Here is an 11,551-nt window from a genome sequence, read left to right as displayed (position 1 = left end):
ATATATATATATATATATATATATATATATGTGTGTGTGTGTGTGTGTTTTCTACTAATTATAATTTAATTGTTTATCTTTCAATAATATTTTAATCTTGTAAATCTACTCGCAATTCAGTTGTTTTACTGAAATGAGTTTTGATAATAAAAACAGAATGAATGAATGAATGAAAATGTTGTAATCACATTTGTTAGTTCAAGTTCAGTTAAAATATTGAGCGTCTTTCTTGCCATTTTTAATTAAATCTCAAATTACACTAGACTTCGAAACAGTCGTCGAAAAAATGTTTTATCTACATGTTGTCACATGGAAAACACTTTCGGTTTCCTGTAAGCGCACAACAACAAATGTCACTGCAGCATAAATTTGGTAACTGCTGAATGAATTTGGACACTACTTAATGAGTTTGGTTACTGCAGCATAAAGTTAGTAACTTTATTTATTTTATTTATTTATTTGAACATACACCTTTGAATCGGTGGCACTCAATATCAATTGGTGCGTTCATACAAACAAAAACAAAAAAGGGGAAAATTTAACAAACAAAATAAATAAAAATCGACTATAAATAATATTACAAAATTAAAGAAAGGTAGAAAAATAACATATGAAATTAGATGAGATCACATTTCACATCGCATTTCATACTCAGAAATATTTACAGGTCAACTGTAAAGTAAATGCTTAAAATAACTAACCTACAAAATATAAAATCTAAAGATGAAAAAGTCTTACAACAAAAAGATAATACCAAGGTAGACCTACTAAACTTAAGGAATACAGACTACGATGTAGAGTCCACTTGTGGTAAGAAAAAAAAAATACAATTACACAATTTGATAAGCAATGATACATTTACAGTAAACTATTGTTGTGAATTTTTTAGTTGTGAGCGTTTCTCCCAAGCATTCATGATGTATTTTTTACAGAAATTATCAAAAATAGAGGTTAGATTCATCACAAATAAAAACTGAATCTTTTCCTAATACATATTGAAGTTTAATATCGTCATTTGTTGTTGAAAAAGTGTCCATGTATCATAATCGTTACAAAGTAGAAGGTCATTTTCAAGATTTGTTAAATGTTGTTTTCTAACGATATTATAAGCGGGACAATTTAGTAAAAAATGCTTGACATCTTCAATTTCTCCACTTTCACATAGGGTGCAAATGCTTGAAACATCATTTGACCATTTACACGTTTTACAATCAAGGGGTAGTGTATTAGATCTTAATTTAAAATTTAGGCTTGCCCCAAGAAAATTTGTTTTGTCCAACAAATATTTTTGTAATTTAGGAGAAACTTGAAGTCTTGAATAATTAATTAATGAAGGTTTTTGCAATAATTTATTTGACCACTCTGATTTATACCATTCTGATACATCAGGTTCTACAATATTGACAGAGAAAGAATTACACATTAAATTATCAAAATCAAAAACATGATTATAAAAATCAATATCAGGACATTTTGCAAAAGTATCTACACAACTAATAAGAAATTTATATTTTAAAATATTAAAGTCGCATTCAAGTTGAAGCATACATTTAAGCACTATATTAGGCCACCTGTAATTTTCCATGTTAATAAAGCGATTAAACAATTTAACTCTGGTCACTTCATGTGTTTGAGATAAGGGGACCCATCCTAAGTCTCAATAAAGAGCCTCTTTGGGTGTATACCGAGGGGCTTTTAAAAGAAAACGGGCCATTTGAATTTGTACTTTCTCCAGATCCTCAATATCCTTCTCGGATTTGTTAAACCAAATGCTACATGAATAATTTATCGATGGAAGTGCAATAATCTTCCATAAAATATTTCCATAATAAACACGATTAAAGTTATCTAGATTAGCTATAATACCTTTAATATAAGCAATAAGACGATTGCCCTTTTGAATTACATGCTGATATTGAGTACGCTCACTTAGGTTTGAAAAGATATAAACGCCTAAATATTTGTAGCTGTTTACCTCACTTATAAACTTGTTGCCTAATTTCCATTCTTTATTATTATTAATTCTTTTCCCAACGACCATAATATTGGATTTTTCATGATTAAAACCTAACTTCCATTCCTTGGCAAATCTACTTGAAATTTCTAACATTTTTTTCATTTCATTTTCACTATTAGCTATTAAAACTACATCGTCAGCCCAAAAGAGCCCTCCCATCCAAATACCATTCATAGTCACACCTAAGTTGCTTTCACAAAGAAGTTTAAGAAATTCATTAATAAATATTGAAAATAAAATGGGAGAAAGCATGCATCCTTGTTTAACGCCTTTATGAATTGGAAATTCCTTAGTCATATTTTCCCCAATTTTTACTTTAGATTTAACGTTGTCATATAGTGAACTAATGATTCTCCAAATTTTGTCCTCTTATGCCTGCATCCCACACACTGTCAAATGCTTTTCGGAAGTCCAGGAAGGCTAGATACGTAGTTTTATTATAACTGCTGAATGAATTTGGTCACTGCAGCATGAATTTGGTCACTGCTGAATGAATTTAGTCAATGCTGAATTAATTTGGTCACAGCAGCATGAATTTGGTCACTGCTGAATGAATTTGGTCACTGCTGAATTAATTTGGTCACAGCTGAATGAATTTTGTCACTGCTGAATGAATTTGGTCAATGAAAGTTTAAAAAAAAGTCACTGCATTATGTATTTGGTCACCGCAGCATAAATTTGGTCACTGCTGCATTGAATTTGGTCACTGCTGAATGAATTTGGTCACTGCTGAATGAATTTGGTCACTGCTGCATTGAATTTGGTCCATGCTGCATTGTAATGCTCACTGAAGGCACTCCCGGCGTTCCATACAGGAGGAGCGAGATGTCGCTGCAGCCGATCATTGGTTGTCGTTTGTTATTCCTTCGAACCATTTGTAAACATTGCTTCTCTCCAAATAGAATCAGGAAACCTACATTCATATATACCTGCAAAATGGTATGGAATAATTTGAGTTTCCGTTTTTAAACTCTCAGTCTGAGATGCTGGCCTAGGCCCTAGCTGGGCCCTAGGCCTATCTTTCTATAGCCAAGGCCCTAGCTTTGCAGCCGGCCCTCCTTGCCTTGGCTTGGCCTAGGCTACTAGGCCTACCTAGGACAGTTAATACGTTTTCGCATCCGGCCGTAAAATTGATTAACATAATTATCTGATAATAATTGGATTACGAAAGTCAAATCATCAAAGAACATATTATTGTTATTGTTGAATTTGTTAACCGTTTTCAGGGGTCTAGGCTAGGGCCTAGCTAGAAGGCTAGGACCTACTACAGCAGTAGGCCTCCTTTCCTTAGGCCTAGGCTAGCTAGGGGTTTAAAAAAAATATATCCTTCAATTGTCTTTAAATATAGTTAACACATTAATTCAATGGAAAGAACAGGCGCTAATGCACTTTAGTTAGTACTGTAACACTTCTATCTTCAAAAATAGTATTTTCACCTACTGTGCGCTACTAATATGATTTTTTATCCAGTTCTGCCACTAATAACGCCAGATTTTAGCAATTTTTATTACTAAAACCACGGCTTCAAATGCCTAAACTATAGCTCCATCCTTCGTCTCTATGTTCAGTGACAATATGATGGCAAATTGGTGATCGAGCCTAATTCTGTTGCTAGAATTCAAACTTTATATGTGTTGGTGTTGCCAGAATTAGTAAATCAAGATCAAGCATCAGATTCTGAACTTACCTGTAGAGCGATGAGAAGTTCTATGCCTCGTGAGAGAAGGGAAAAGGAAGGCAGCAAAAACATGCATACATTATTTAATGAAAGAATGTATAAATAAATAAATATATGAAGGTTCTAAATGCAAATGTCCTGGGTGTAATAATGGCCATGATTGAAAAATGATTGATTGATTGATTTATTAGGTGAGTAAGTAAGTGAGTGATTGTTTAGGTGGGTGGGTGAGTGAGTGACTGACTGATTGGTTGATTAATTGATTGATTGATTTAATAATTAATAATAATAATGATTTGATTTGAGTTTATTCAGAAAATCATTGCACAATTACGTTGAATCATTGGTAAAAGAAAAACTTATAGGCCTAATAAAAAATTAATATCAAAACAGAAAGCACAAACAGTGATAATGATATTTATAATGTTAATAATAATAATTATGATGATGATGCTGTTATACTTATATACCGCAAAATACAGGAGCTTTGATGTGCTTGGAATTATATTATATTATATTATATTATATATATATATATATATACTATATTACTTTGTTGTGTCACAAACTTTCTTAATTAGACGTGCTAATCCTTATTACAGTAACCCACGGAATATGAGCCTCCGCACAATAGCAATCCTTTACACTCTTATTGTGATAGTATAAAGTTAGTTTACATTCTTTACTAAAACAAGTTATTTGTTGAAATAAATATAACTGTCATGGATTTCTATCAAAAATACATTCATATAATAAAAACTAGAATTAATAATGTGAACTCATTATCCTTGCGTAGCAACAAAGGGCTACTCTCTCACTTAAGCGAAGCGTCTGCGGAAGACGTTACATAACATGATCAAGATAAACATATTAATTATCAATAAGTCAACGTGAATGTGATGTCAAAGTTCACAAGTAATTGTAATTGCAAAGAGGCGTCCTACACTGCGTTATTACAGAATTTGCTCGCAGAAATCATGTGAAAGAAAATTTATTTTCTTTGTTTATATTTTATATTGTTCATGGGCTGTCTCTTATACACATGGATCTGGGACAAGGGGTTCGCGTTGAGACAAAGTTCATTACCAAGTACGTTAATTGTTCTAAAGAGAAGACGCATTGTAAACCCTATCCCAGATCCATGGCAACGACTAGGACGCCCTCTCTCAAAAGTGCACAACCCCAAAAATAGTGGAAACGCTATCTTGTTAGTATAAGATCAAGGCAGTTAAGTTGTGAGGGTTGTCAAAGATCTTATAAACACAAGATAGCTTTCTCCGCGATTTCCGCATGCAAATTCTGTAATAACGCATGAACGGTCCCACTTGCTAAATTGAAAACTTTTGAACCTTGACCGCTCTGACCATAGCGTACGCCGCGCGACTTTATGTTTACGTGTAACAATTGGGCTATGTTCAGACACAACTTATGCTAGCGTAACGTAAATCAAGTAGTGTGAACTTGGGCGCGTCGTAGCGAACGCCAGTAATATCGCACAATCACTAGCGTACGGTAATCCAGCAACAGACCCCAGATTAGCGTACGCCACTGATTTACCACAGTCACGCATCAGTAATTTTGAACTCAGTCAGGATTTGACCAATCAAAATAAGCCTAGATGTAAACAGGAACTGAAATGCTCGAATTACGAATACGAATATTTCGCGCTAATACTTATGCTAGCGTTCGTTATTCGCCCAGTCTGGACATTTCGCTAGTTACGCCATGGATTAACGTACGCCCAACGTTAGATACGCCTGGCGTATCTCTCAGGTCTGAACGTAGCTTTAGAAGCGTCCGATTTACAATTCGCCCAATCTTTAGAACATAAGGAACAAATTAACGTACTTGGTAACAAACTTTGGCGTAATGCGAACACCCTTTCTTAGATCCATGTCAACGACTAGGACGCCCTCTCCCAAAACTGATTACTTTTTTGTGCCAAATCGATGCTTCTATTTGTTACGCGTAAAATCGCGGAGAATGCTACTGGTGTTTATAAGATCTTTGACAACCAACACAACTTACTTTTCTTAAAGATCTTATAAACACAAGAACAAATTGAAGCGTCGATTTGGCACAGAAAAGTAATCAGTTTTGGGAGAGGGCATCCTAGTCGTTGCCATGGATCTGAGATAGGGTGTTAGCGTTACGCCATAAGTTAGTTACCTAGTACTTATGTTCTAAAGAGAGGGCGCATTGTAAATCGGATGCTTCTAATTGTTACGTGTAAACGTAAAGTCGCGCAGCGTATGCTATGGTCAGAGCGGTCAAGGTTCAAAAGTTTTCAATTTTGCAAGACGACGCTTTTCATGCATTATTACAGAATTTGCATGTGTAAATCGCGGAGAATTCTTTCTTGTGTTTATAAGATCTTTGATAGAAAGTAATTGTAATTAAGAGAGGGCGTCCTAGTTGTTACTATGGTGGTTGTTTCAGAATAGATGCATCATAGATGTCAAAGTTCACAAGTAATTGTAATTGCAAAGAGGCGTCCTACACTGCGTTATTACAGAATTTGCTCGCAGAAATCATGTGAAAGAAAATTTATTTTCTTTGTTTATATTTTATATTGTTCATGGGTGCACCTTCAAAGTGATGGGTGCCACTGATCTGAAAGTGAACCCAATAAATCGTATCGTATTGCGGAGAATGCTATCTTGTTATTTTAAGATATTTGCCCTAAAGGTTCTAAGTGTAATAATTTTTGGGTCTAAATGTAATAATTAGGTCCAAAGTGTAATAATCTTTGGGTCTAAATGTAATAAAGGTTCTAAGTGTAATAATTTTGGGTCTGAATGTAATAAAAGGTTTCTAAGTGTAATAATTTTTGGGTCTAAATGTAGGTCCTAAACTTGTGTAATAATTTTTGGGTCTGAATTTAAAGGTTCTAAGTGTAATAATTTTGGTTCTAAATGTAATAGAAAGGTTCTAAGTGTAATAATTTTTAGGTCTAAGTGTCATAAAGGTCCCAAGTGTATTTTTTTTTCAAATGCAATAAAAGTTATCCTAAGTGTAATAAACATAATTAAGTTTTCTAAATGTATCTATAATGACCATAAATATGGTCCTAAAAGCATCATTGACACCGAAACATTTTTGGATGCGAATTTGATGTGAATGCACCTTCAGTATGTAATAGCTGTTGGCCCTAAATTTAATAAATGTCATTATTGTACTAGAATATTTAATAACAATGGGTAAAACAATTAATATTAATAATACTAAATAATAATAATGAAAAGTATCGCTTTACAAAATGAAAACAATAACCTGGCAACGAAAAGAGCTGTTCTTAAAATGTTCTTAACAACCTGGCAATTAGTTATTTATAAACAACAAACATCGCGAGTCGCGAGGAATACAACGTAGTCTTAATAAATGCTAAAAACCGGCGTTATTAGTGGCAGAACTGGATGAAAAACCATTGTCAAATATCGTTAGTAGCGCACAGTAGGTAAAAATACTGTTTTTGAAGATAGAAGTGTTACAATACTAAAGTGCATTAGCGCCGAAAGAACACATTGAAAAAGTCGAAATCATTTTCATGTCACTTCATCATCCCTGTATTTACAATTTAGTTAATAATAATATTTGCTCGAACTCAATAAAATCTATATATTATTATTAATTCTGCTAAGCGCCACTGTGTAACTTCCCCTATCTCCTTATGAAACCGCTGGTAGGAATGTGCTCATATCTCATACACTAGGGCTTCTATTTGTCACGACCACATTCCGCTACTTTTTAAGGCTGGATATTGGATAACAACGAAAAAACAGCCAAAAACACCGAAAATCAGTACCGCGGCTAGTAACAGCAGCATTAATAGTGCGCATACATTCCTGAATTGGCGGCGTACAAAGAATCAAACTATGTAGGTGACTGACCTTGTGTCTGCTTCTCCCAATAGCTGTCTCTTATACACATCTAGATGTGTATAAGAGACAGCATCAACGCAGCAGAATGCAATGGAGCTATTAGCATCAAAGATGATGGAAGCTCAGGATCGACAAAGTAATGCTCTGCTAAAAATTGTACAGCAACAACAAAGTAGTGTGACAGCTCTCACACTACCAAACCCATCGATGAAGGTTTACAGTGGTAACCCAGCCGATTACTGTGAGTTTGTCACAGCATTCCGACATTTAGTCGAAAATAAAACGACTAATCAAAGTGCAAGATTGCATTATCTAATTCAATACACTTCGGGTACAGTTCAAGAACTGATGCGAAGTTGCTTATCTATGAGTGATGAAAGAGGGTATCTAGCTGTCTCTTATACACATCTAGATGTGTATAAGAGACAGCACGTGATATCGTACACAGTGAATGTACACCGTGCAAGAATAAAGCATGTACATTTATGTTAATTCTACGTTGTTTACGCGTTTGATTCATTTCTACCTCTACCAGAACCGAAAATAGTAACGCACAGGGTGCAAGGTTACATCTATCATTATATTTTAATCTTGTACATTATACAAACCATAAAACCCAACCCTAAAAATACAGTTACTAATGAATGATTATTAAGGGGGTGCGGGGATGCGGGGATGAGACAAGTGGCCATATATTGCTTATTTAACCTTTCCTGAGTTCGGGAAAAATACTTTAAAAATTCAAAATGTTGAGATGTAACGATAATTACAGAAACAAAACATGACATGATGAGACAGGAAAATCAGGTGAAAACGAGGCTGATCACTTTTTTCAGTAGCTTGGTAGCATTTTTTAACCAACTCATTTTGGCGAGCAGCTATCAAAAAATCGTCCCGACGATCGAGCGACTAGCCTAGACAATACATACAGTACACTAGTGTGAAGTCGGTGAGTTTTTGTGATCATTTACGTACGCATACAGAGAGACGGTATAGTCAACGTCAATTCAATCATGGAGGAATAATTCAATTGAATTAATAAACGTATCAGTCCGATGACTTGTTTGTTTATAATTAGGCCTACACCTATGCCTAGGATAGCACAGTCAGTGTCCACCCATCAGCAGTAGTGCACTCCTGTCCGGGACACTGCTCCAGTCCCGCAGCAGATGAGTTCGCACGCAGCCTTATCCAGCTGACGGTAAAGTTAGTAGGTTTCTACTACTACTAGCCTAGCCTAGACTTGTCATGCCATGGCGACTTTGTCACATTAAATGTACTAATAATAGTATATTATAGGCCTAGTTAATTATAGGCCTGGTCCTATGAAAAACTGTCTAGGCCTAGGCCTAAATGTCTAAAAAATGCACTGTCTAAATAAAGGTGATGTGCTATAACACTACAGTATATCACCAGAGCCAACACCAATTCCTGTGACAATAAGATTATTATTGATATACTGTAGGCCTAGAACCTAGGCTACACAACAATAATGCCCCATTAAATAATAACATGATGCATATGTTACTCCAAACCTAACTTTCAGCTATTGTTGAAATTTGGAATTCAAATAAAATATATACATATATATTTTTGTAGGACAATGCGATAGGCCGAAACATGACACTCTCCTCACATAGGCATTTGCCAGTCGCCATGATGAGACAAACATACCACAACATTTGCCATGAGTACAACTACCCAACATTGGCATCTACGACAGAAGGTGGTACAAAGCATACAAGCACCCAGCAAGACCGTCGTTAGCAAGAAACACTGGTTGTTTGCTGAAACTTGTAATGAAAGCTACACACAATTTAAGGTGAGCAAAAGAAAATTAATTGAATGTCTCATCACTGTTCAGCCAGAGTACATGAAAAAAATATATTGGAATGGTAAAAAAATATCAGCATGGTGTGTCAGTTTTATTAAGAAACAATAATACATTACACACTATCAGACAGGAAGGCTTCTATCAAGTAATTAAAAAAATCTGAAAATACTGTCAATTGATGAATGTCTTTTCAGATTAGTACATACAGTATCTCAGTATAGTATGTTATTGATAAAGCAGCAAATGCCAATGTTTGATAACACTTTTGATTTTTAACAAACCTGGTTTTGCATTTTTGTAACTACTGTATATTTATTCCTCAATAGGAGCAAATGACTGGCTCAAATGGATGTGATGCAAACAATTCCATCTGTGTGGACATAAAATAAAAAATAAATAAAATGGACATGTCCAATCCATGGTTAGCAGAAGGTGGCGATACTCGGAGCTCTGCAGCAAGCGATTGAGGCCAAAATATTTCAAAAGAATTAAATTAAAATGATTTATCTAGTGATTTTTTTTTCTGAAGATATACTGAAATGCCACACACTTAAGTTTTTGTTTTTTACGCATCTGGTTTATATTGCATGCCAAATTTATAATAAATAAATAAATACTGTACAAGTATTACTGTAACTTTTTCACTTGCAAAATATCTTTAATATTATTAAATGGTATTATAATCCCATTCAGTAGTAATCCTTTTGAAGCAAATATGTGACCCAGATTTAGAAAACAAATTGTGAGGATTAATTTGGAAATACTGTATGTAATGTGCGAAGTTGATAGTACAGTATGAAAATGTGGCTCAATGTATACAGGAACGACTATTTTAATGTATGGCTTTGTACAGTCTTGTGTAAAGTTATTCTACTTATTACTTTACTGCTTATTTTTTAATGCCTGGATTATGCCTATGTCTGCATGCTGATCAATTTGGTATTGGAATTTAAGAGAAAGCTTAAATTTTTTTGCTGTATTTTTTGTTTAGTATTTTAAAATACAGTAGTTGAACTTGCCTATGTCATATCCAAAATGCCATTGAGAAATTTATAGTTACTATAGTTTATACCAATGTAAAGAATAGGGAAGAACAAGTTACATTTATTTATTGTACACAAAATTCTAATTCATACTGTATTAGCTTAAAATTTTAAAATATGAGACGAGAGTGGGGAAGATACAAAAAACATTGTACTGTACTTAACGACAAAATGTTCTTGAAATAACTTTGCTGGCCTATCCACATCAATAGCAACAATTTAAATTACAGACTAGGTCTGGAAGGTTACACACAATTGACTGGTCCAGATATACAAAAGCTCTAGGCCTATGCTGACAAATTTTCCTTTCATGAGTGATGAGATTGTCAAAAAAACAGAGCACAGTTGTCACATGAATTGTCAAGAATGAATCTATTTACATAAGATCTGTTGCATTAATGAGTAATTATCTTCCATAACAATTTATAAATAATTCTTCCAACACAAAGTTTATCTCATCATCTTCTATATCATCAAAAAACCCAGGGCAGTCTTCACAGCTTCTGGGAACTTGTCCCTAATCGCCCACACAATGCAAGATGGGATGACCCTTCTGTCAGATTTCTTTAGCCTGTTAAACACCTACCAAAAATGAAAGCCATTGATAACCAACATGTCGGCATTTCCTGTAAGAAGAGAAGTACAATAAAAAGTTTGAACAGACTAGTTAAAAAAAAATCAGAGTGACTATTCTTACACCATTCAAAAATAATTAGTATTGATATTACAATATCTTTATAAGGAATTAATCATTCTGGCACTAATCATCAATGAAAATTTTTGTTGAAAATATATATATATTCTAATTAACCATCACACTGAAAAGTGCCCATATTCAAATGCATTGCAAAGTGGTGTAACATAGCCATGACCTAAACAATTATTTTGAATAGAATTTATTATTTCATTAATATAATACTTTTTTGTAATATAAAAAAAAAATTAGTTTAAAAATTACAAATCAAGACAATAACAATATATGTATAATAGACTATCTTGTTTCTCAATCTTTTCTAATGTACAGTAATAATAATTCCCCTGTATTTTGACCATCAAAATGGCTGGACATTTGACCCTCTACTAGTTTTTATCCCAGCA

The 11,551-nt window shown here is 34.0% G+C and overlaps 1 protein-coding gene and 1 long non-coding RNA gene across 3 annotated transcripts in view; both read left to right on the top strand.

The window, feature by feature from the left end:
* Nucleotides 1–2,144: 2,144 nt before the first annotated feature.
* Nucleotides 2,145–11,551, top strand: part of LOC117103030 (fumarate hydratase, mitochondrial-like) — a 27,485-nt gene continuing 18,078 nt past the window's right edge. The window contains exon 1 of the mRNA XM_033243493.1: nucleotides 2,145–2,956. Coding sequence (XP_033099384.1) covers nucleotides 2,798–2,956 — 159 coding nt within the window. The 5' untranslated portion in view covers nucleotides 2,145–2,797. The remainder of the gene's footprint in view (nucleotides 2,957–11,551) is intronic.
* On the top strand, nucleotides 8,378–9,997 carry LOC117103033. 2 transcript variants are annotated; one of them, XR_004444512.1, is made up of 3 exons: nucleotides 8,378–8,525; nucleotides 9,176–9,398; nucleotides 9,737–9,997. It is a non-coding gene; the product is annotated as an uncharacterized LOC117103033 (long non-coding RNA). The 2 variants fall into 2 exon arrangements; XR_004444511.1 differs by having other exon boundaries at nucleotides 8,378–8,777.

The sequence above is a fragment of the Anneissia japonica genome, unplaced genomic scaffold, assembly GCF_011630105.1.
Source record: "Anneissia japonica isolate Jap-2015-1 unplaced genomic scaffold, ASM1163010v1 scaffold8218_len373358_cov135, whole genome shotgun sequence".
NCBI lineage: Eukaryota > Metazoa > Echinodermata > Crinoidea > Comatulida > Comatulidae > Anneissia > Anneissia japonica.
Note: the sequence above shows the minus strand (reverse complement) of the source record. Positions and strands in the feature narration are given on the sequence as shown.